Source organism: Neltuma alba, unplaced genomic scaffold (assembly GCF_004799145.2).
Source record: "Neltuma alba isolate B1F8T4 unplaced genomic scaffold, ASM479914v2 tig00012520_pilon, whole genome shotgun sequence".
Taxonomy (NCBI): Eukaryota; Viridiplantae; Streptophyta; class Magnoliopsida; order Fabales; family Fabaceae; genus Neltuma; species Neltuma alba.
In genome coordinates, this window is record NW_021636987.1 from 265,495 (window position 1) to 291,426 (window position 25,932).

At 37.3% G+C, this 25,932-nt stretch overlaps 3 protein-coding genes and 2 non-coding genes across 7 annotated transcripts; 2 read left to right on the top strand and 3 right to left on the bottom strand.

Moving 5' to 3' along the window:
- The first annotated feature begins 982 nt into the window (after nt 1-982).
- LOC114728080 (protein FANTASTIC FOUR 1-like) lies at nt 983-1,810 on the top strand. The gene has a single exon (XM_028914901.1). It carries the CDS (start codon nt 1,042-1,044, stop codon nt 1,585-1,587), a length of 546 nt encoding a protein of 181 aa, XP_028770734.1. The 5' UTR covers nt 983-1,041; the 3' UTR covers nt 1,588-1,810.
- A 585-nt stretch (nt 1,811-2,395) lies between these two features.
- On the bottom strand, nt 2,396-2,477 carry TRNAS-UGA (transfer RNA serine (anticodon UGA)). The gene has a single exon. It is a non-coding gene; the product is annotated as a tRNA-Ser (tRNA).
- A 372-nt stretch (nt 2,478-2,849) lies between these two features.
- LOC114728114 (piezo-type mechanosensitive ion channel homolog) lies at nt 2,850-18,565 on the bottom strand. Of its 2 annotated transcripts, XM_028914955.1 has the most exons (19): nt 18,119-18,565; nt 17,849-18,006; nt 17,392-17,548; nt 17,110-17,296; nt 16,134-16,249; nt 15,353-15,437; nt 14,214-14,420; nt 13,953-14,130; nt 12,666-12,794; nt 12,305-12,478; nt 11,946-12,170; nt 10,318-11,844; nt 7,686-10,162; nt 6,812-7,207; nt 5,535-5,693; nt 4,302-4,805; nt 3,828-3,969; nt 3,549-3,693; nt 2,850-3,414 (listed from the first exon to the last, which is right to left on the bottom strand). In XM_028914955.1, the coding sequence occupies exons 1-19, from the start codon at nt 18,301-18,303 to the stop codon at nt 3,279-3,281; spliced, it is 7,287 nt and encodes a 2,428-aa protein (XP_028770788.1). In that variant the 5' UTR covers nt 18,304-18,565; the 3' UTR covers nt 2,850-3,278. The 2 variants fall into 2 exon arrangements, with proteins under 2 accessions (XP_028770788.1, XP_028770789.1); XM_028914956.1 differs by lacking the exons at nt 2,850-3,414; nt 3,549-3,693 and having other exon boundaries at nt 3,883-4,196.
- A 2,263-nt stretch (nt 18,566-20,828) lies between these two features.
- TRNAA-CGC (transfer RNA alanine (anticodon CGC)) lies at nt 20,829-20,901 on the top strand. The gene has a single exon. It is a non-coding gene; the product is annotated as a tRNA-Ala (tRNA).
- A 543-nt stretch (nt 20,902-21,444) lies between these two features.
- Nucleotides 21,445-24,899, bottom strand: LOC114728082 (glutathione synthetase, chloroplastic-like). Of its 2 annotated transcripts, XM_028914905.1 has the most exons (9): nt 24,533-24,899; nt 24,352-24,432; nt 24,127-24,207; nt 23,957-24,026; nt 23,189-23,310; nt 22,641-22,780; nt 22,330-22,522; nt 22,094-22,242; nt 21,445-21,923 (listed from the first exon to the last, which is right to left on the bottom strand). In XM_028914905.1, the coding sequence occupies exons 1-8, from the start codon at nt 24,649-24,651 to the stop codon at nt 22,119-22,121; spliced, it is 930 nt and encodes a 309-aa protein (XP_028770738.1). In that variant the 5' UTR covers nt 24,652-24,899; the 3' UTR covers nt 21,445-21,923; nt 22,094-22,118. The 2 variants fall into 2 exon arrangements, with proteins under 2 accessions (XP_028770738.1, XP_028770737.1); XM_028914904.1 differs by having other exon boundaries at nt 21,445-22,242.
- Nucleotides 24,900-25,932: the final 1,033 nt, after the last annotated feature.

The following is a 25,932-nucleotide window of genomic DNA, read 5'->3' on the forward strand; positions in this document are numbered from 1 at the left end:
TTGGGCCCTAAGCTAACTATAACGCGGTGGGTTATCCATGAGGAGTCCCCATAAGTGAAAAGATTGAAAAAACCACCCGCATCAAGAAACACGTGTTTTTTCCCCCCCGGTACGAACATCTTAGGTAGGAATTGCGTTTTTTTTTTTGGGGGGGGGGGGTATGATGCGAGTCTTGGTCTTCGACCGTTTGGACTTTGGAGGAAGCCTGCCCACTACAGTACAGTTTTGACGAGTGACGACTGACGAGGATATTTTATCCCCAAAAAAAAATTCTGATATAATGTAATTAGAGAGAAATAATAGAAAAGAACAGACCTTACTGGCTAGCTCATCCAAGACTATTGCGTCAAAGGATGTGAATTGTGATTAACTACTTTTTATATCTTCCTAACTTTTATTTATGAAGTACAGTGCTTATAAAACGTGTTTTCCAAATCAAATCTCAATCAAGATATACATTTTACTTCGCAACAATAAGTTCGAGTAGTTTAACACTGGATGTATTGAAGTAAATTCTTTAAATAAATCCTATAAAAAATTGTCATAAAATATTTTATACACTCACATAGTTGGACTGATTTGATGTGAATCAGTCAAAATTAAATATAAATTAAATATTTTAATTTTAAAAAGATTTCTCAATCTTTGGCTGTATCCTCCCCTTCTTTCATCCTATTAATATACCCACTTCCTTGCTGATTCTGATTCGTCTGTTCAACCACTGCATCAACAAAAATGACTATTTTCTCTCCATATCTCCCATTCATTCTCTCCATCTCTCTGTCCCTCTCCTTCTCTTTCTTCTTCTCTCTCGTTCTTCCCTCTCTCCACCGCCACCACCTCCTCCTTCGTACTTTTCTTGGTTTCTCCGGTGGCCTAGGGCTCGCCACCGCCATTGCCCTTGTCATTGTCAAGAAGCCATCCCATCCCGTTAACACAGACGCCCCGCGCCACGTGCATGACAACGGCAGCCTCGCGGCTGACGGGTTGGCGTCTTGCATCGAGAGCCTAGGTTTTGAGTGCCCCGACGAGAGCCGCTTGATGGACCAACTTGAGGATCACCCCGCTGAAGATTGTTGTTTGACGGGGACGGCGGAGGATATAGGAGCCGAGATTTGTAGAAGGAGGAGTCATGGCGTGAGAAAGGAGGTGAGTTCGTTTCCGCCCCCTCTTTCTTCGCTGAACTTGAATGGTCAGCCGAGTTTCTATCTCCGACCGGTGAGGAAGGACGGAAGGTTAAAGCTCATCGAAGTCAGAATACATCGGCCCAAGATTCTGCACGCTTGGCGACACGATGGACGTCTCACATTACATCTCATACCGGAGGAGGAAAGTAGTATAGATAATTTAGAAGACGACGGGGAGGAAGAGGAGGAGGAGGAAGAAGAAGAAGGTGAGGAGCTGGAGGAAGAAATGGTAAAAGCAATAAGAGACGATGAGGAGGAAGAGTTTAGATTCGGGGATTGGAGATTTGGTAGCGAAGTGTTGAGGAGGTGTCACCAAGAGTTGAATGATCATGGGGGCCATGATCACCACCTCCACAAGCACCCTCTGCGACTGCAAATGCCTGGAATGGGCATTGCGTGAGGCAGAGCACGAATTACGGAATCATGGATTCCAGAATTCAAATTAAGGGCGAAAGTACAGAGACGAGATACGGATCGGAGGCCTTTCGCGTGTTTAGCTCCGCGTTCAGTTCAGGGACGACCTACACTGCCATTTTTGCCACAGCAGCAGAGGCCATCGATCACTTGTCTCTCTCAATCGCCAAGGGTTGGCCAGAGATTCGACGATGAACATAACGACCTCCTCCCGGTGTTGGTTGGATATCAGTCACGGCAACCCTTGTGTCCCGCCTCTCGGAGATCCGAACGGGACCGCATACCTCCTCCCCCATGGAAAGGGAGGAAGAAAGTTAATGAGGTGGAGGGATTGAGATTCTGAGATTTTGCTGTACTATATGCTGAATTCATCAAAATGCTTGAGTTTTTTTTCAAACTATTGTTCAGAATCGCAAGAAGTAACAGCATGCCTTAATATTAAAAGAACATGAAGTTATGAACATTTACGTGTTCCATTCTGAATATTAAATATTCAAATCCTTTTATTTTAATAATTTCATTTGGGATATAGAGGCCGAAAACGATTGTTGATCTGTTAGGACTCGATTTAATTGAGATCATACATGGCTGACATTTTCTTAAAAACAATGAAGTAACGTGTTTGAACTCCCTCAAGCGCGTATAACTAAAAAGAAGATCAAGGCTTTTTACGCAAAAGAAAAGGGGAAAAAAAAAGAAAAGGATAAAGGCTTTTCGCGTGAATAGCGTAACGATCTAAATCCATGCATTACGCATCTAGTTATCTAGGGTAGACCAAAACTCAAAGGCATAAACGTCGACAGCAGGGTTCGAACCTGCGCGGGCGAAGCCCAACAGATTTCAAGTCTGTCTCCTTAACCACTCGGACATATCGACGTTCTGGTGCTAACGGTATTATCTAGAAACTAAGCGTTTCTATTTCAATGATAACAATAATGACAATAGCCATGCACAGTATCTATTTGTCGCGAGTACGATCGGGCCTTTAGCAGGTAAGGCTACACTCTTGGCATTTGCAATGAGATATTCTCTATAGATTTATATTATTTTACAAGTTAGATTTTGTATAACATTATTATATTGAAATTGTCCGGTTTCTTCGTTTCTGAAACAAAATTAGAATGGAAAAGTGAATTGTCATTTTAGCGAAGCATTTTAGATGTGTTAATCGAACAGACTTTTGCCGATGAATTTAACTAATAATTGCGGGATATATATAGCTCATCATAAAATTGCAAAATCATAGACTGAACGTCATAAACAGATAAAAATTGGTTATAATCTATATCAAATAAAAAATTTAGTTTATTATAGTGATAAATCTCACAATGTAATTCGAACAAAACCCTTTCCCAGTATCAATTCTGCAATTCAGTTGTTTGAAATCCACCGCATGCATGGCCTCTGTTACTAATACTAACAACATAATGAACAATAGGATCAGTCAAATCTATTAATCTTAGATGAATACAATTTATGTGCGGGGCGGTAGGTTATCGCCATGATAAATCAGCTTGAAATTTGTTATTTGCGTGTGATCTCTTCATTTTCTTTTTCTTCAAGTGACCAACTTCAAGCAGCCTTTACAGAGACGCTTAAATGGAAATCAAGATGATGCTCAATAATCAATATAAGCGTCGATTTGTTAAACATGAAGCTGGAGGAGTATGGAGAATTTTAGTCGGGCTGAGTGTATTCGAGCAGCATGTGTGGCGAGCGGTAGATTTTAACAAGCGTCCAATACAGATTCTCCTCCACTTCAAGCTCACCAGCTGCTCGGGCAGCATAAATATCTTCACATATTGCCAACAATCTGCATCAATAAACACACAGAATTTAGACCCCACCAAAAGCTTCTATGAAAGCAAACATCTTCACATATAATTTAAAGCCCAGAGCCAAACAGTCACCACAAGCATATGAAGCAGATTTGTATTGCTTAAGCACCTTTCGCAACAAGGAAGGTTCTCAAAAGGAATTCTCATTCGCAGGTCGGCACACTGCAATCTGATAAAACGCCCAACCGCAAGCACGAAGGTGATGTAAAGTCCCCAAATGCTGAACTTGCTGAGAGTTTCACCGATAATACCCTCTAAAGCAGCAAGAAGCAAGGGTAAAATGCAGCGTAAAGCTATTTAATAAAAGCCGAGGGACAGCATATGTTCCCCCTCGGCGGTTTTAAGAAAAATCTATGACCTCCTCAATTAAAATTCCAGGAAAGCTTACGAGGAGTTTCCTCGGATACGATTATAGCCATTGGTCCAGCATCCTTTCCACATCCATGTGCATCTGAAGCATTAATATCATAAAAAGACCACCACTCTGGATTCCCGCGATTGAGAACAAGATTTCCACTAAAGAGATCCACCTGCAGAGACATTATATGCTCATCATGAGCCCGAATATAGCTGATTAATGAATATAACTACAGTTAAAAAAATAGAAGCATTTTTGGGGAAGAAGTCTCTCAGATAGACAGCCTCCCGAATGATAGCAGCCTTTTAGTCATCTATTCCTTTCTGTGTTCATGTGTTCTCTGTTGTTAGTGAATCTCCGTGGATGTACTGAACTTGTGGTGTTCTCTTGTAGTCTTGACTGTTGGATATGTGAATGATGAATTCATGAGTACATTGCTGTGTTGGTTTAGATTACGGCTACAGGATAGGTTCAACAAAATGTGATTTATCAAACCGGACATACCAACTGCTCAAGGAGCCGCACATCACCAGATCCTGTAACCCGAAAGTATCTTGGGTAGACATTAAACACTTTAAAGCTATCAGAAGTACCATTGAGAACTTCCATCACTTCAGAGGATTTAGGTAGATCCTCGTCCTGTACGGTTAACTCGTATTTTACTACTTCCTTCCCCTTTGGCCTATCCCTGGTAAATTGCCAGGAGAAAGTAATCCCCATGTTCCAACCAAGGGTCTTCATAAACCTGGTCTGCACAACAGGTGGAACAAGCCAGAGCGTGCTGGCATCTGATTGGCAGCAAACTAATTGAATGTCTTTCTCATTGTATGTGCTAAGATAACGATGAGGATCCAACCTTCTACGCACATGAAGCTTTTCCCAAGATATCATCTCGCACAATGTTGTCTCAAAAAATGTCAACCTTCCACTTATGGTCTTTATGTCAACCCTAGCACTGGCATCTTTGATGGGGTTTGCAATGTTTGTTGGGTTACCACTACTGTACATCTGTCCAGATAATGTGATTTTCTTAGTGATCATGCATAGTGATAAGAGATTGCTAGCTACTATTTAGACAAAAATGTCATTAATAGGATCCAGTATCTGCATTGATCTAGAAAATGTAAGCGTTCTCTATCAACAACAAAAAGGACCGCTACCTTGATTTTTCCCCCTAAAAAAGTCTAATTGCTTGGGAGCAGGGGAAGGGGGTGGGAAGAACTTGAAAATCTTTTTCAAATTACAATAATTATTTATTTTCTCCCCATCAAAATAATAATAATAATAATACATGGAGCAAACAACTTAGGAGTTGAAATATTTCTGTCACTTAAAGCAATCATGCATTCCAAGCATTTGTGACAGAAATTTAAAACTACAATGAAGTAATACTGTTTACACGACTAAAATTTAAATCGAGTCCATGCCCCAGAAAAGTTGTTTTGCCGGTATTCAATATTTAGTAGTCCCAAAGGGCTAAACTGCTAGATTTGTGAAACCAATGCCAATGGAACGAAACAGGGAAAAAGAAAACCTTCCCTTCCAAAAAGCTGCCAGCATAAAACACACGACACAAAATAGATACTGACTTCAACTAATTGTTCAAGCCTATGGAATTCCTCAATATTTTGAGTGATAAAATGAGATTAACACTATACATGTTGTTTTATTCAACTTGGTCAGAAAGAACATTGGCAGCTTGTGCACAGATTGGCAATTGGTGTTTGTGATTCTCACCAGCATGGGAGTCCATATGACACCCAGCAGCACAAAAAATAAACATATCCCGTTGCAGATCTTTGTCATTTTGGTTTGCTTTTGTCCTTGGTGATGGTTAGCTCTATTCAAATCCACATCGCATTTGACGAGAAACAAGCTTGCATGAATATCTTCAAGCTACAGGGAGAGATATTTAGAGATCACAAGGGGAAAGAAATGTGAACTTCAAGTGCTAGGTGAAGTGAAACAGCTAATAAGAGATCAAGTCTGCATCATGATGCATAAATTCTGAATTTCAATCATTCAGCTTAAAGCATCCTTCGCTACAGTACCAATACATCCGTGTTGAAATACATGAATGAAGAATTAATAACTAAACTTTTGTGGAACCGATAAATCAACATCAATTGCCATCTAATAATAATGCGTCACATACAAAATCACAGAACTTAACCCTTTTTTAAGGTTCATCCAATAAAAAACATTATAGAAGAATTATTTTAATTTTCTTGCAAGTATATGGTTGAAATGCAATGGTTGCTATATGCTCACTAACAGGATTTCTTTGATGCTGAAGTGGATTTGAATCCACCCATGTCCTGATATGGAAGAAAAGGCCAATATAACCATGTAAGGACAGAAGAATTAATCAAGAACAGTCATTCAATGAATCTTCAAAATTTACAAAAGTAATAATTCTTTGTTACTGAAGCTTTAGATGCCCTTGTAATTCGGAAACCTCACTGTGGAGTTATGGTTGGCCTCCACTCATCTTTCTGTTGCGCTTGAATTGTTGTTTATGTAGAGATTTTTCTTCTTTGTGTAGTTAAATGTCTTTTTAATGACTTGCTATTAAATTAACTCAAATTTAAATCCTTTTCACTTCATAAGGGAAAGATAAGCTACTCAATGTATGGAACTAGCTTCATTATTATTAAATAGACGCTTTTAAATGCAATGAGGAAAAATTCTCTGGAAACAGAAGGTTAAAAAATGATCACGAGGGACTAGAGGAAAAGATAACTGTTTGTCCATGGATAGCCAACAGTGCCAGTACCATCCATCATTAGTGGAGAAAAGATAGCAAGCTCTAAAAGACTCAAAATGACATTTCACTAATTTCATCTAAAAGATCGGCCACGTGGGTTCACTATGACCAAACGTGTTCCTCCAACTGGGCAGGTATAGCTGAACCAAGCCCCTATTTTAATAAGCGAATAATTTATTTCACATTAGCTATGACAACAGACAGGTTTCAGGCTAAAGAAATAATTTTAAGGCTGCAGAAAACTTACCTTCAGCCAGTCATACATAGTCAAAGATGTTGTTGTGCAAGACCAATCTAGAACACATCTCAATTCATAAAGGAATGGCAGAGCACGATACAGTCGAAAACCCAAAAAATTAAACCGTGAAACATTACTAGTCAAAAACTGCCTGTATAAAGTGCTTTTCTGTGGAATCCCAAATTGAATTTGCATAGCTTGCAAAGCTAGAGAAATTGCTTTTGTGAGATAAATAACACGAAGTTCTAGTCTTCCAGAACGTCTGTGCAAAGGATCCATGTCCCAGGCATATTTTGTGACTGAGTATGTGAAGAGAACAACGTTAAATAAATAAAATATAACTTTTCCTGCTGCAAAGGAGCAGAGGTATATGATGCGATGAAGCACAATCAGGAAAAAGACAACCTGCAAACAAAGTCTTTCTCTCAGCAAAATAAACTGTCAATATGGATCTACTAGTCTTATGAAATTTCAAATATTTGACTTTCATTGGTCAAACATATGAAGCAATGAAATACATAAAGCTGCGATTTTACCAAATTAAAGTTTGACTTTCATCAGGCTTGTAAACATTCGTGAGAAAACTAGTCTGTACTTATTCATATTCACAAGCTTTATACCATATTATACAATTATTAACACCATTCAAATGAAGGCCGTGTTGCAAATGCATCAAAAGTTGACAATCCTTTAACCACCCAATATGATTATTTGGTATATGGAGTAGACTTAGGTAAAGTTCCCAAGATAGTTGCTATCAAGTTCCCCCATAAAATCATAATACAGCGAAGTTATAAATGCATTCCAATTCAATAGAATGATCAGAACACAGGATCCTAGCTATGAACTTCTACTCATCCTGAAAAAAAGAAGTAAGTTTTACCATCAGGACGAAAACAAAGTCTTCAGGGAATTGATCTTCAAGCTGATAGACTTCAAGAAATTCACCGTTAGCTTTTATAACTGACTGATAGAAAATAGCTATCAAGAAGAAAACAGCCAAATCAGCACAAAACACATAAGCGTACAGATCAATTTCCTTTTTGCCACCGCCAATGACAGAAAGTACTTGGTACGGAAACCCAATCTCTTCAAATATACCAGTACTCCGGGCTTCTTGAATCTCATTGGCTACATCTGCTGCCGGAGTTAATGAGCTGTACCACTCTTCTCTAGTAAATTCAATTGAAGGGGAGGCGTATAACACCTCAAAAACTGCAAGACACAAATTTTCATTCTCTTCACTTTTTTGAATGCTCTGAACACGAACCCTGCTTTCTACTTGCAAACCACACAGGTTCTCTTTGCACCTCATATCATGCAATATCTTGAGGACTTTATTTACTCTTGATTCAATTCTCTCTGGTTGAATGCCCCCCTCAGGCCACGAGTTGACTTCAAAAGAAAGCTGCACGTAATATGGTGGAGTCTCTGCGCCCCATGTTAATGATTTCCAGTAGCGGCAGATGCTTCTGTAAAGCATTTGTAGAACATTTCTCAGCGGTGAAGATAGTCCTTGCAATCTCGCTTTGCAGGCAGTGCTCTTAACTTGCTCTACGTGGTGTTGATTTCTTTTCTTGTCCCATCTGATTTCTGCAGCATTTGCCCCACCACCATCCTTCACCGTTATAGAGATTTGCAACAGAGTGAACACGTATATCAGAAAAAATGGCAAGTTGCTGGTTACAAAGGATGATGTTATTTTGTTCGCAGGAAATCCTAATTCTTCAAGGAAGCCCACATGCAAGACCAACCCACAGTGTTGGATGATGCTTTGATATAAATACTGAAGCAAAATGCACATCTCAGTGTAAATTAGCACAATAATCCAAAATATATAACTGGGACCTGTATTTTGACAGAGAGCATATAAGAACAGAGCTGCTAGGTAAGCCACAGAGATCAAACTGAAGCTCCATAGGTATATCAGAATAAAGCAGCAATAACAAACAACATCGTTATTTGATTGCATTCTGGACCACATGTAACAGAAGATGATACCAATTTGGAAGAAAGCAGAATCAGGCACGCTTTCCTCATTAATAGTGTGTGCAGAAAATGTAGGCTCCAAATGTTCACCTCCGGTATTCTGATTTTCAACCTCATAGTATACTTCATCCTCAGAAGAATCCTTAGTTGACTCTAATTCTTCATTTTCTATCTTCAGAAAGTTCATTAAATTGCCCACTACCATATTTCCGAGAAACTTTACTTGAGATACTCCTTTCCCTATGAGATGTATTGTTGAAACCATTGCATTTTGCCCCGTCGGAAGTTTCGAGTGATTCATTATTTCTGAATCCAAAAAATAGTCGCTACAAGTTCTTTCATTTACCCCAACAAGTCCGTGAGGAGAATATGTTGAGTGTTTCCAATCTCCTGGTGCCAACGAACCTACACCTGCTCTTTCACTTAATGGAGCATCATTCATCTCAAAGGGACCTATCGTCTGAGTACTAAAATCAGGATCTTGCTTCCTAAACTCATTTTCCCTATATAAGTCTAAAGAAAAGTTTCTTCTCCTTCTTAGGCCATCATTTTCTAAAGAAACATCACTAAAATTGCCATGAGTCTTCACATTGTGAAACTGATTCTGAAGATTTAGCATCTCTGATTTCATCTTCTCTACCTGCAAGCTTCGGAGGCGCTTTAGCTCCTCAGCTTTACGTGTCTGCTGCAACTGCGCGGTCTTCCTAGCAGCTTTCTTCTCCTGCTGCCGTAGTACCACACCAATCTGCTCTTTCTCAAGATATTTTGAAACATAAGCAAACTCCTGGAATGAGAACATGTATGACTGTAGTGATACCAGCATAAATATGACAATTTCCACCAATGCTGATCTCGATGTAATTCGAAAACCATAATCATATTTGTGAAATCCAACCAATTCCTTGATGCATTTGCTTTCAGATTTTTTCTCGCCAAAATCACCCACAAAAGGAGATTGATATGCAAGAGAGAAGATTATAAGGAGAAAATTGTACACCCGCAAGAATCTAAAAATGTTGTTTCCCTGCTTTAGTATTTTTAGCCTCTTTCGGAAGAAAATCAGGGCAAAACCAAGGTAGCCAAAGTGTAAAATGTCATATTCAAAGGTTCCTGTAATCAAGATCAATGAGAGAACAAAATCTAGCAAGTGACAGTAACAGTAGAGTCTCAGGTGGTCAAGGCATGTCCAATATCCTTTTGTTTCAAAAGAAAGATCATTTAATACAGAAGCAGACTTCCACTGAGAGAGGATTTTTTTATACATTTTTGATCTGGAGAGGCTAGATGACTGGTCAGCACGGTATTTAAAACACGAAAGCATGAAAACTCCGTAATAGCTAAAAAGCACACGAGGATCATCAACAAGAATTCCTGCAGTAAGCATTTAACACTGATTAGTAGGGGGAAAAGTATCACAGCCATCACACTTTACTACTGTTCCTGAGTGATAAATATTTGGCATGGTTAAAGCTACCCAATTTGTGATGAATATGTGGCACAACACACACACACACACACACAAATACCTAGCCAACACTGTTTACAGTAGCTGAAATATGTATCTGATAATCTCCAACAGTCACGGCATGACACCTGTGCCTCAATATGTTGATCTGCAAAAGAGAGGTGCATCCAGATGGCCAAGTACTCAACAGTGATAATGGAAGCAAACAGAAAAACAAAAACTGGCCATGCTTTTTGAATGACTTGCCGATGCAGAATAGCACAAGCAGCAAGTAATGCTATATAGAGCAAGGAAATGACATTCAAAACAGCAAAGCTAGCCAAGAGCAAAGCTATCATGTTGATTTCAAGACCGAAGAGGTTGAACATATTCTCTATCCAAAACTTCAAAGATACCTTTAAAGTAGTCTTCTGCATTTCCAACCTCTCTTTTCTCAAAAAATGAATATGCTTTCTACTCCACTTAGAGCTATCCTTGGAACTCTCCCAAAAACGAAGATGCCGGCACTTATTTGCACTATCTCTTTCCAACCCAGATTCTGGACCTTGGGTTAACATAGAGTTCAATGCTGGACATGAAATACTTCTTACCCCTCGTTTGAATGATGGTGAGGTGGCATCTTCTGAATGTTTCCTTTCTGTAGTAGTAGTGCAGACAGTGCTTTCTTTATAAACTTCTTCTGGAGAAAACAAAGGACAAGGGTCGTCCCATTTTCCTTCATTTTCATAAGAATGTGGAATCTTCTCCAGCCAATGAAAAACATTATATTGAAGCATGCATGCCACAATAACCAAAACCTTTCCCCTTAAACCTGACTCTAAACCTTTAAAACCAGGTTTACACATCTGTAAGCCTAGGAAAAGGGACAGCTGAGAGTGCTCTTGACCTGGGAACATTTCAGCCTGACCACCCCACAACTGGAAAAGATATTCAACCATTACAAGAAGTCCTGAATAAACTAGAAATAATTTTGAAGGGACCTGAGAAGACTTTGGTAATCTTGAACACATGATCAAACCAAGCAGATACAGAAAACCAAATGCACTTATAGGTGACAATGATGCATAAAACAAAGAAAGAGATAATATTTTCTCAATATGCCAAACCAGAAGACGTCTAGTAAATGCAAAAGGTCCAGTTCCTGGTACACTACAGTTAATTGACCCCAAACTTCTGCTCTTCCTCCTTTCATAGCTATATAATTGCATCACTACCAATACAGCCAAGGATTTCCGGATATTTTTCAACAACGAAGCTTCTGGGTTATATCCAAACATAGTTTGAAGATCAAGAGTCCTGGATAGCCACATTTCTGAGCTGGAAAGGACACCAATGCTGTAAACGGAAACAAACACCATGAGTGCATAAACTTTCATAGGAAACCAAAGGCACCTTCTTGTTTGCCCCACAAGTTGTCTTCCACTAATCCACAGTAGAAGAAAGAACAAGTATCCAAATGAAGCATAGTTTGGCGTGACAAGGTACACACTGAGAAGAATGGTCAGGAAGGCTATGTACTTTCCGCATAACTGATATATAGATAGGAAACTCCGTCTTATTGTGTTCAAATATGATATCATCTTCTTCTCTGAATAATCAAACAGAAGGAGATATTTTTAACTATATATATAATAAATTGAAATGGGAATTCTATGGATTTAACAATAATAATATATGACAGAATTATACCACTAGTTCCTTGATTCTCACTGCATGCTGGACTATCAAATGACATAAAAATTGATGTGAGCAAGCCAGCTCGAAAGATGTGAAACCCAAACGGAGGGCAAGATGCATGTCGCACAGTTGCCGCAAATGAAATAAGTGCCTGAAGCCCATGGTTGTGAATAGCACAGAAGCAGGCAAGAAAAGATATTTTGAGAAGGTCTGCTGAATTATCATGATTAAGCAAGCCTGCAGCAGCCCCAAAAAAGGAATGAAAATACAACTTTGGTTTCAAGGAAAGAAGTTGCAAACGGCACCGCAAACATAAAGCCAATATTCAACAAGCATTTAATAACAAAGTGATCTTACATCAATAATTTTACCTAATTGTGAAAGTATTTGCATAGACATTGATCCTCTATGCTCCAAAGTTTTAGAAATCAGATCAAGTCGCAGGATGTACTGAATCGCAAAGTGTGTCTCACACAGAAGAATCATAGCTTGACGTAGTTTCCAATTGATTGCATGGCTTAAAAGAAAAACCAAAAAGAATATCACTGCATGCAGAAAGCACGCAGTTTGTAAAATTAGGAACACTGATTTTGGTCACTGCATTGTGAAGACAAAGTTTTATTGAAAGGATGAGGTAGAGGATCAGGTGCATTTGAAACAATTCCTTATAGCAGCATCCTAAAAGTAATAAGTAAATAAAACAATGTAGAATATGTTAATTATTCAACTTACTATATACAGCATGAACGAGACCAGGTCTAATTGCAATAAGAAATATCAATATCAGTACAACGACATGTGAACTTTTGCGTAGTCCCCATGCTATTATAGCCACAACCAACACTGTAGTCTTTTCTTGCCCTAGAAATTTGACAAACAAAACAAAAAACAAATAATAAGAGTCCACAACAGAGTAAAAAAGCCAAGTTTTTTATGTCATAGGATATTATGATCAAATGTAAGCAGATATAAAAAAGAGTCCTCTGCACATAAGCAGAACTAAGAACAAAACAAAAATGAAGTTTAAGAAGAGCTACTCTGTCTTCCTCTAAAATTAAAATTTGACAATTATCAAAAAGATTAATAAATTTTTTTTACAATTATCAAAAAGATTAATAAAAATAACAGGTTATCGTTTGCAGCATTTCCAGAAAACTAGGCAGCTAATTTAACATAATGTCTGTTGCTGATGTTTGCAAACGGAAAAATGGCTGCATTTGTTTCTAACTTGCTATACATATGCACACGGTGCCATGAGAAAGATTACATTTACCCGGGTGCAAACCTATACTTTGCCTAAAAATATGAGACAATTATGTCAAGAAAATGTCTGATATATATAAAATACATATCTATACTCCTTCAGGTTTTGTTGAAATTACATAGATTTCCCATCAATTTTCAAAATGTATTCTCATGTCTAATTTAAAAATTTTTTTCACTAAAATATCCTTCATTAACTAAATAAGTAAATATATATTATATCCAACTATGCCCAGATAAAATTAAAAAAACATTTGTTTTCAAAAAAATAAAATAATAAAGAATGAATTATATCTTCATTTTTTGGGGGGGGGGAAAAAGTATCAAGGCTCAAGGAGGGTATTTTGGTTAAAAAAAAAAAAAAAGACTAAACCGTAGCCCAACTTTTTTGTTTAAGGAAATCTTTGTGTGTATTTTGAAAATAGAGGGACTCCTTATAATTCAAAAAAAAATTTATGAAAGTAATTTGCACAATCTTACAACAAAATATGTAACTAAAAGCAACTGCATGGTGGTCACCAATTCAAATGCAAATTACATATCTATTTTGTCTTCCCAAAGCAAGAAATTGATACTTTTTTCAAACAAAAAGTAGCCAAGGTTACGAAGTAGAAAGCAATATCTACAATAATCAATGTTTGTGCTTCTATTTTACCATAAGACAGAGGATAGGTAACTTGTAATTCCACCTTTCAGAGTGTAAGTTTACACAGTGAAAAGCTTTTCGTACTCAGCTAGACCATTTAATTTTCTCACCTTGGGCAAAAGATTCATCAGTTGTTGACTGCTCTTCTTCATCAATTACAGACAATAATACTGAATTGTTCACAAGATTACAGATTGCAATAAGAACACCAAGACCAAATTGAGCAAGCAGATACAATCCTGGCATAGGGTGATGCCACAGGCCTATGGTTTCCCAAATCTCCATATCCTACAAATGAATAAAGGGTTTTAGCTAAAACGCTTTAATAGAAGCGTCACTAAGTTTGCCACAAGCCTCCAGCAGTATTATACCTTCCATAAATTGTTATTGAATGCCACATTGAAGACATATGTGCAAGCAGCCCACAAGAGAATGAAAACAAGAAGCATTCCATTTAACTGATGCAAGCGAAACATGGAAGGGAAGGCATACAAGATATAGCCCACATAAGCAAGCAATCCAAATGCACAAACACTTGTAAAGTAGAGACTCCAAAATGTCAGTGCAAGCATGGAAATCTGCCAGTTTCACCAATAAATACAATATTAATAGACAATAGATAGCAGCTTCATGTGTTTATATCAATATTCTGATAGAAATCTAGGCCTCTATCTAAATTTACAGTAGGAGAAATAGAAAAAATAGGATGAAGGGAACAATGAATTCCATATGTAATTGTAATAAGAGGACTTAGGTAGTTAAAGCACGTTGGGTTCATTAGTCGTTAGTGGTGTTAATGACTACCAGACCGTCAGAAAAGTAGGCTATAAATAAGAACCAAACGCATTTGTAATATAGTTTGTTATAGTCAGTAAAGGGAATTCATCCAAGTTTCTCTCGTCTCTTTGTTTCTACCTGTGAGTCGGGAGACCTGATTGCATAATTTCTGTATTTTTCTTATTTACAGATTGTGGGTACACAGATTTATATATAATTTACAGGGTAGGAAGAAGGAAATATAATAAAAGCCTATAACAGCTATATTCAACGGTAAAGAATCAAGGAATAATGAATCATAAATGTCAAGATAATGGGATAGAATTAGGGAGTAATTAGCGAGCATTATATCTGGGATTTCACACTACCCTCCTTCTGTCTCTCTCCTTTCTCTCTCTTGACCAGATTACGATTCAGCATCAGAATACTAACAGTTGAAGAGGCCGGAAACAACAGATAACCACAAAAAATAGTAATCCATCTGGTAAGTGATTGCAACGGTCCCTCAAGTGAGTAGTTGTAATTAAGAATGAAAAAAAATGACGGCTGAGGTCATTTACTGATGCATCATGCACAACAAGGAGAAAAATAAATGAATGAGTCCATATTCTTGGTGAATGCCGAATCAACTGTTTCTCTGTATATGGAATGCCAAAAACTGGACTTGAATCATGCACAGGATTGATGTAATGAGGGGCAAATAACTCAATAAAAAAGGAGATAGAAAGTGTACCGGAAAACCGTAAGTTAAGAAGTTAATACTAAATGACCTAAAAGCAGCTCCTCTCGATGAAATACCAGCATGCCTCAAACCAAATCTGTCAATAAATTGTATAACAAGACTGAAATAAATTGCCACCAGAAAACTTCCAAAAATAACATCACATAACAAGAAGCAGCGAACTTAATGGGAAATCTGGCAAGCAATCAATGGAGACAACGTACAGAAATTGTAATCATCAAACAAAAACTAGAATGTCAGACCTCATGAGAGAAAGACAATAAATTTAACTACATAATGTAACAAAATATTAAGGGGGAAAATTTCATGCATCTTGTCTTGTTACATGAGAAACTTCTTAATCAAGCAAAAGGAGTTTTCCAAACAAATTCATCAGTACATTATTACATTGACCCTGCTCTGCCCCCAACCACCCCTCTCTCTCTTTCTCCCTCACACAAACACACACGCGGGCCCACGGACGCACACCCACACCAAAAAAGAGCACAATAAGAGGTGTTAATGCAAAGTATATATCCAGATTCTTGCATTTACAGCTCAACAATCGAACTCTTAAATCATTTTATTGGCAACATTATTAGTTGTATTATATGATATATCCATTACGGTAACCAAGCGAACAATTAAAGGAATTAAAAATCGATATCCATTTTGAGGCAGTTAACCACAGAAACTATCCTCACAATAAGTATGAAGCTTCAGCATTTAGGAAGCGTGGGGGGAGAAAGAAAGAAAGCAAGATCATACAGAGCCATTGTTTCTGTCTAATTACCGGGATTCATGACCAAAAACAGGATACTTTTGGAAAAGAAGTGGCTCAGTCAAGTTGCTTTCTCTTGTTGATGTATCGAAATCCATGTCAATTAAATCGCTTCTACTCCAGGAAAGCTGGGAAAAGATAAAAGTAAGTTAGGGACTGTAGAGAGGAGTCAAAAATATTCTGTGTATTTCGTAGATTCTGAACAGTCCATTCCTATATTTACGCATAGTCTTTAACTAGAAGTATAGACAAACATCACGATATTATAAGAAAGAAAGCGAGTCACAACCCGCAAGTTTAAGTTTTCCTTTCAATCCCTATGACAAGAAGTTAAATTCTTTAGCATCTGGAAGGCACGTGATTTATCTGAATACAGGGGTGCAGGAATTCATGCCTGTGACTGGTTAATATTTGAAGACAATTCTCCCTGAATGGATTCGCTGTTGACTAAAACTCCAGACGTAAAGAATAAGATAGATGTAATATCATGTGGCTTTAATGATTGGAGTGCAATAAAAAGTCTAATCACCCATTAAAGACATTATTGTCTCATTGTGTTGAACAGATGTAGAATTCTTAATCCATCAGTCCCCACAATCCATGTTTTGTGCATGGAACTTGTAACAAAAGACATAATACAGCATTTAAACTTACTCAATTGTCCGGAAAAGCAATCTTTATATTCAGTTAAAATTGTTGACTTCGATTGTTTAATCCTCTTCTCTTGTAAATTCTAGAGCAAAAATAAATAGCACCCATAAATGTACTTAACCTTAGACGCATAGTCCCAGAACACACACGAGAGTGTATATCAAAAACCTTCCCATATATGTGTGGAAATCATTCGCTTGGATTATCGTTTCCTAACATTAGCATGTCAGGGACAATCAAACCGCAAGACATAGTCTTTATCAAGAAGTATGTAGAGAGCCTTTTTCCTTAACAACAGAACTAAATAGAAGCAGTAAGTCTAGTTCATTATATTTACCATGATGTAGAAGAGTAGAAGCGAAAGACCAGAGCAAACTCGGGTCCATTCCAATTTAGCAGAAACTTTATAGAGTCCAAAGAGATCAAAAATCCTCCTCAATATCTCTGGGAACTCGACGGGAAGTTGATATATGTAAAGAAGGATGATATTCAAACCAGCATAAAACAGAAGGTACCTCCGCCCCCTTCAAATTCATGTAAAACGTATTTGGTGAGTCTGTCAATTTCTGTTGTGAAAAAAACTAAAAATGTTTTCTGAGGGGGTGCAGGAGGTTCTAACCGAAAGAGGCCCGAGAAATTGCTTGTCAAAGAACAATCAACAAGCCCTATACTGCTGCAAATAAAATAAGGCAAAGAAGCCCAAGATGGGTGACTTATTCCAACAGTTATTTGTATACCAGGCAGCAATAAGAAGGAGAAACCCCTAATATGAGAGCCTGCGAGAAAGAAAACAATACAGCAGCCCAAATCGACATCCATGTTATGACCACTTCACATGAAAAAGGTAATTAATTTGTTACTTTCATTTTACGTGTTTGTGAATTTTTCACTTTACCAACAAAGATATGCGCCTTGATGAATTATTCTTTTGTGTGTGTGTGAATACATGCACATAATATACATGCTTCTATATATGTTTACTTACTACTGGAAGAAAAAAGGAAATTGATAACTGAGTATAATAAATGGTAGATAAACAAAAGAAATACAAAAATTCAAACTATTAGAAGACAAACCTATCAGCAGAACAGAAGAGCATAAATGTCCTGGATGAAAATCTCTCCATCCATCCGAAATATATCTACTTCCATAGATTTCAATTATTGAAGCAAAGACGATCAATATCTGCATAACCAAAAACTTCTCTGTAGGCAAATTCCACCAATACTGCACCCTGCAAATCCATTCCGTATGCTATTTGTTGTGTTTTTAAAACACTGATGCATTGAGGGGCAAAAGTCTATGCTAGAAAGGGGTAAAAAGCAAAAAAGAGGAAGTTCAGGCACCTTCTAAATCCAATTAGCTGCGCCCACTGAGCATTGCTGGTGCTCCATTGGTCACCCTCAATGGCCCAAGCAATATGAAATATGGCATGTGAAAGAAGGATTAAAGAGGAAAATATAAGGACACACCAAGAAATTGAAGAATGTTGACGGAAGCAAGAACCTGTTTGCCAAAAACTTTCAAACATTTATCATGTGAAGAAAAGATAATTAAATTTGCAAATAAAATATTAGAAACGTAATATCCTGCGGGGACAGGCGTATTTAAGGAAACAATCAGTATCCATATAATAATAGCAATAATCCTTGAAAAGATGTATAAGGTTGCTAACTAGAATTTACAACCAAGGAAACTAAATTTCTAGCCAAAGATTAGGACTATGAGCCTATAGCCACTCACATAACCCTTTCCATCCAAAGAAGCACATAAAGTAGTTGCATGCTGTATTATTATTATTATTATTATTATTATTATTATTATTATTATTATTATAACAACAACAGCAGCAGCAACAACAATAAATAACAAGAAGAATGGGAGAACTTTTGGACAAATTAACAAGAAGAAAAGCATGGTATGTCCATTTGAAGTGAGCTAATTCCTCCCGGCGTCTAAATTTTACAGCCTATTACTTATTTAGTTTTCATTATTAAAAGATGATAAAATCCAAAAGCCTTGTTAGTTACCGATATATTAACCCTCAGAAAAATTCAATTAGAGAATGTTAAAAAGAAAGGTGCTCGTGTCATCATGAAAGGAAGAAGAATTTGAAGAGGAAGGAGGGTAAAAAGGAATTATGGCATGAAAAAAATGAAGTGCATATGCGGGTGAACATCTTACCCCTTCTGATAGCAGTGCACTGAAGGTAAAGAAAGGCTAACAAATCTGCCAAAGATATCAAACTCCAGCTAAGTAAAGCGGCTGCATGGAACAGAAAATATGTCAACTTTTAAGAGAGACATTGGGACAAGACAAAGGATACTGTAGAGGCGACTTTATCTAAATTCAAGTTGCCATAATAACTTATTCATGGAAGACTAAGAGTGTAGCTACCGAGACAGTTATGCACAGTCGTAACGACAGAGCTTGCGTAATTAGCCCATTATATGCAAAACCTTTAGAATATACATCTGCATGCACAAATCTGATATCTCTCATGTCAAAGTAAAATTCAAGTGCGAACTTAAAAATACGGAGTTATGAGATCTTAACCCAATATCAAGTTAATGTTTATCCAGCACGAGGCCGAATTCACAAGTCTTGTATCATTAATAGGATGTTAATCCTTAATTTTCACCAACAGAACACTAGCTGATGAACAGTACAACTTCCTTCCTTGAACTTTTATAGATACATGGATGATGATCATTGATTGACGCCAGCAGGTCTCGCGGTCCATGAGCATCCCGGTATATTACAGTATATTTTCTTTAACTTCATTTAGAACATCCAAAATTGCCAAACCCCTTTTAAACATGTGAATTTAAGTATTTGGTGAATTCCTGCGTGCTATTTCCCGCTCTGTTTTGACTTTTTGAGTACGAGACACTAAGAAGCGCCAGGGATGATATGGCAGAACAAAGGAAGGCCATGGAAATAAGAATGGGACAAAGGCAGACCTATTAGAAGGAACATAGGCAACACGAATCCTGTGAGAAACTTCGCCATGACGATCTGTTCTTAAGAACGAAAACTCGAAAGTCCCAGCCAATATCTTAGTCCGGAGCAACAGGAATCCATTTATAGTGACTACCAACTATGAGAACCCAATCCATGAGCCAAATACTGACGTTATGGAAAAGATTTTCGTCGCTAATGTGATGGAAGTTCCCATGGTGATGAAAATTGGTCATTGGTTGGGTTCATGTCAAAATGATAAACGACACCCATTTGAGAAAACACATAGATCAGTCGCTTTCACATATGAGGGAGGCAGAGGAATCGCAAGATCAAGGTCAGAAGCTGAAATTTGATGATTGGATGAGGTGGGGAAAATGGCCGATGGAACCAGGCGCGATGATCGGTGTTTAGGAACAATCATTTTGCTTACGTCTTCGGAAATCGTTCTCACCGCTACAAGGGTATTCTTGGTATTCAAAATTTTGACCGTTACCCTAGCGCCATATAACGTACAGCCTGTCAACTACCGGATTAATAAATCCATGAGCTGGCAAAACGAAGGATTAGTAAATTCCTGAGCCTGTTTTTGGAAAGCAATTTTTTTTCTAACATCAATGTATCAATATATACAATTTATATTTAAAGAAATAAGTAATACTCTTCCGGTCCTTAATATAGGACCCAATTCTGAGTTGGTTTTGGTCTTAAATATAAGACCCATTTCTCATATTTATCAATTTTCTCTAAACTACCCCTATAGATACTCTTTCAACCATAATCAAGTAGAAGAGGCGGAAAGGGTATTAAAAAGATGATTATGGTGTTTTAGGAAAAAACATGTCACATTTTTATAATTAACTAACTTAACTAACTTCCTTAATCTAATCAAATTAGTTAAATGGGTTTTATATTAAGTACGGGAGGAGTACTTAACAATCCTATTACATTTTAAAATCGTGTTTTAATATTTTTTCAAAAAATTGGTTTTCCCATGCAACAGCTAGTTCTTCAGGTAATTTTACTGTGTTGTAAGTCCAAATTTAGTTGAAAGACAAAATATGTGATCTAATAATGCCAACAACAATGCAACATGGGGGCGTAGCTCATATGGTAGAGCGCTCGCTTCGCATGCGAGAGGTACGGGGTTCGATTCCCCGCGTCTCCAAGTGTTTTGAGGGCTACAATTTCGTCCTTTTCCTCTACTCTTATTTTATGGAGGAAAAAAGGGTTTTTGGACCAACTTAAGGATATTTAAAGGCTATTATTTCTTCGGCCTGCGGTATTCTGTGCTGTAAACCAGCTCAATTTGTGAACTGAGGTACATCATGATAAATTAATTTAGGGGCCTTCTTAACATGCACTGTAATTAAAATACACACATGGTTTGGTTAATTAGTATTATTAATTAATTATAAGCATAAATTAATTTAATTAAAATAATTAATATTAATTAATAATATACTCAAATTAATATTTTTTATTGTAACGAATCAATTAATTTTAAATTCAAATCAAATCAATTCTTAAATTATATAAATATGCATAATATTAAAATAAACCTCTTTCTATGTTGGAATACCGAATTTCATTTGGTTCTTGTAATTATCGGTTGCTTGGCTTTGGTTATTAGTTCCAATAGCAATTGAGGCGCATATTGTTGGCCTTGTGCTGCAATAAAGGTAGTCTTATGTGTAATGTCCAAAGATTATGTAAGCATAAACTGCTTTCTTAAGATTAATAGCATTCCAGGTGTCTGTGATGGAGATCAGCTACAGCAATCAACCCAGTGAAACGTGTAAAGATTATATAAGCATAAGCTACTTTCTTCGTTCAAACGACTTGCGACCGATGCAGTTGATGTCAGCAAAGAATAAAAGTAGTTTTGACAAAAATGCGTCAAGGTAAATCCTTAAAAATAAAAGTACATCGATAAGAGGTGAGACATTGTACGTACGGTACGGTACGCACAATTGTCTCAAGTCTTGTTCACCCTGAAAGCATCAAATACAAAGAGTGCTAAAAGAGTTTGTTCTGGTTACTGACTCCACTCGTTCGAAAGAAATTGCTGTTATGTATGAGGAAGAAATTGTCTGAGAGCACAAGTCCTCATCAAACTGCCTTTTGACAAATATTTCAATATTTGAACAACCCATCAGACTTGTTGGCTCTACCAGACAGGTCGTCGGCCTGCCCATGAGAACCGAAGGTTAGCAGCCGACCAAGGACAAGGAACACAATCAAATTAGACAAGCTTGACCGACCATCCCCTTCCTGTTTTTGGTGGTCGACAAAAAAAAATCCCAGACGCACCATACATCTTACAAGTAATCCAACAACCACAGACTGTTTTGGATTACCTTGACAACTAACAGGATCACCACATCATGTCAGATATACACTGTCCAAAGCAGCGAAACCAGCTGCAACTCCACCTTCATCAGATGACGATATTTTCGTACGCATCAAATAACCACTTTGTTCATTCAGGATGACTTTATCTCTGTTCCTGCAAATTGAAGCTCATTCAGCGTTAAGCACCACACAAATTTAAGAAAGGATGAAGCAGTGATTCATACATAGCCGAGCTATATACCTCAAATAAGTGCCAAATATTCCAAGTTCTGATATGGCATGATTCTTATGACAACAGCCACTACGCATAATAAATGTTGCAAAACTAGTTGGAAATATCCTCTGCATAAGGATGTAAGCTGCGTCTTCTTGAGATCCTGCTTTCTGCAATTTTATGAGGGTGTCCCTCACTGCACCGCCATAGATATTGTTTCCTGAAACATAATTACAGCCCCTTGGGTAAATTCCCTGCCTCACTTTTTTATTTCCTGCAACAAGGTCAAAGAGTCGACAGAACAGAAGGTTGAAGCAAGCTTTAAAGAGAAATAAGACCTCCTCCTTCTCGCTGGGGCTTCATTACAAATAATTCTGGCCTTTCTATTGCTCTTTTAGTAATATCCGATTCATCCAAACTCCACAATCCTGCAAAGCATTTGCGCAGTTTGACAATGTCATCTTTGTTTTCAAGGTACCTGCTTGCAGTATTGACTCAAAAGTTAGGGAAGTGATATCAACTGGTGAAACAAACTCTATTCAGCCAAAATATCCAAATTAATCAATAAGCTACTCAGTCGCTAAGACAGAAACGGAAGGGGGAAAATCATTCTTTTGCTTCTGTGCACGCATTATATTTGATTTACTTGACATTCATCGAAAACAAAATACACTCAGCTTATACTTTTTTCTACGAAGTAAAGTGCTGAGGTGAGGATAAGTCCATCCAACAACTTTCCATTTCTAAGGCATTAACTCAACATTCTCAGCTTTACGTGGGAAGTCTCACAAATCATCCCATCGGTTACAATATCTGTGTACTGGTCATATGCTTTCAATTATGAATAGTAAAATCTTGCTTGGAGAATGGGAGTGTAATAGACTACCTCTCAAGAACGCCGGGTTTTGCAAGTTCCTGTTGGATCTTCTTTGTGCCAGCCAAATGATAAGATATCGATGGGCATTTGATGGCAGAAGATTTTTCCATTAGTAGTCTAGCCCTCCATTCCTGCAAATTGAGCAAGATATGCAAACATAAACTCAACTTCTCCGTAGAAGCCCCTATTCCAGAGGATTATGTAAAAGCACCAGATGACAATAAAAGAACTGCCAGATCTGATTGATATAGGAAGAATCATAAACACGCAGAAAAGTTTGCAGAATGCACCTCTATTCCACTAAGTGTATGTTTAGTCACTAGTTGCCTTCCCAAGAAGATTAGGCCTTGTGAAGTTCGGTTTTTAAAGATCCTCACAGTCCCAGAATGATCTGTTTAGCAATATGAGCTAGTTTTAACTAGTGCTTGGTTTATTTTTTGTAATTCACAGAGGAAATGCTTTGCGATCTCTGGTTTTGGTTGATGTGCATTCTAAAGTAACCCTTTCTAAAAGGTGGCCATCTATTGTTCTTATCAGCCTAAACATCATATGTGTGTGTTTGTTTTTGTGAGCAATATAATTTTACCGATTTTTCCACAAAAAAGTATTAAATGGTAATTGCATCTCCTAAGTCGAGCTAGTAATTTTAATATATTTTGGGCACTGTAGTTATGATCTCCATTGGGCTAACAATGCCTAAGGTTAAAGAACAGATGTTTCAACGCTGGAATGGAACAGTTATTATGAGCAGCGGAAAAGTGCAGTGTAGATGCTCACTGATTCTGAAGGATAGTCGAGTGGTGTGTACCCAGCCCTGAAGTAAATGACTGCAATAGCTTGTCCATCCCTGTACGTGTCAGGAAATTAGATTTTTCAACGGTCAGAATGCAATCATGTCCCAAATCCAGAGCAGGGAAGTCACTTTTCCAATGGCAAAAGATACATACACAAAAAGTTTTCCATCAGGAAGAAGTTCCGCCTCTTGATCAATTTGAGCCAATGTTTTCCGCACAGATGTAATATGATGTGTATTAAAAAGCTGAGGAAAATACCTCCAGTCTAAATGATAGATTTTCTAAATTGTTCGGATCAATTTTGAAATATGTAATGAATGTGCATTGTTGAACAAAGTTGATGTAGGAAGCAAGAGAAAACTACTAAGAACAGGATATCTTTCTCTCAGGGCTAAAGAAAGCATATGTTGGTCATACATGTTCCGTTCATCAGCCTGAACCACAAACATTATTACAGCTCTGCACAGATCCAGTGAAAATTTCTCTTGCGTAAGTTATAACACAGCATTTAAAAAAGTAGCAGAAGAAGCAAATGAGGAAAATATTTCTCCAAACTTACCTAGGGTCATTATATTCACACCATGCTTTAGCCAATGCGTCTACAAACTGATTGCAAGCAGTATTGGAAGGAATTCTGTCGGAATTTAGACCAAGCAATTCTCCATAGTGGGAAAGCATGTTTCTGAGTAAAAACCAACCAATATGATGATGCCTTCCAATAATCAACTTCCTTTACTTAAATAACAACACTTAAGAAGTTAGAACTTCTATGAACAGGCATTGGACATTATTAATTAATATCTGCGAATCATTTATGAAACCCTGAAATAAATTCTAATTTGAAATCACCTAACAAATTCCTAATGTATCTCTAATACGAATTAAACTGTATTTACCATGAGAATTATCATATTTTTAACTTATAAGGACCCACAGCTGCATCAAAATAGAAAAAGAGAAATAAAAAACATTATTAAAAGATTCTAAATTAGAAACCACACATGCACACTTATATGAAGCTCAGTCACAAGTCCACCAAGACCAGCAAATGAAGAGATGAAATGGTGTTCAGTTCAATTTGCAGAAGTGCTTTGGACTGTTCATCAAGCATATAATCTGAACGGTGTAACCCCAAGCATATTCCCTAACAAATTATTGCAAAAGGAAAGGGTAAAAAATATTGGTTACTAACTCTGACTGACTGATGGAGAGTAACCTGCCTGCACCTTCATCCCAGCTTTTGCTATATTAATAATATGCTTGATCATAAACTAGATATCATGCGAAATAAACAAATAATAAAATAATTCAGTTTTTTACTCTCTTGAGCCAATACGTGTTCCTATGACATAATATTTAAAATGCCCGTAATGGCATAACTAAAGAAGAAAATGACAATCTTTAACAAATTTGGTTCCAATGCACTGTCAATCTACACTCACCTCTTTTTGTTAAGCTCTAGCATCTTGGAATGAATATCTAAAAGTCTGGAGGTAAATTCATCCACTTCTTAGTTCTGCGTAGTGGGAAACAGACAAATAATATCAAATGATAAGGCATAAACAGAGATAGACTAGAGTAGAAAGACCATATTTTGGTAGCTAAGCTAGAATGACAAATATATGATGGCAGGCCAAATCGACAAGAATAAAAAATGGTAGAATTGTGCGAGGTAAATCACACAGACAATAAGTGAATGTATACGCTCACAGACATCTAATGCAAATTGTTCTTCACAATTTGAAAGGTAAAACAAAAAACCCAAGAATCAGTAAATATAGTAAAATGCCCATGGAATGCAATCTCTCATACAGCAAAATCTAGAGTTGATCCCAAGACCAGCTGAACATGAAAACTGTAAAAGAATAATAACACAACACATAACATGTCTCTAAATAGGTAAGGAGGGGGGAAAAGAAGACCTGGAGAGAGAGTCCTGTAGAAATTCTCCATCTTGAC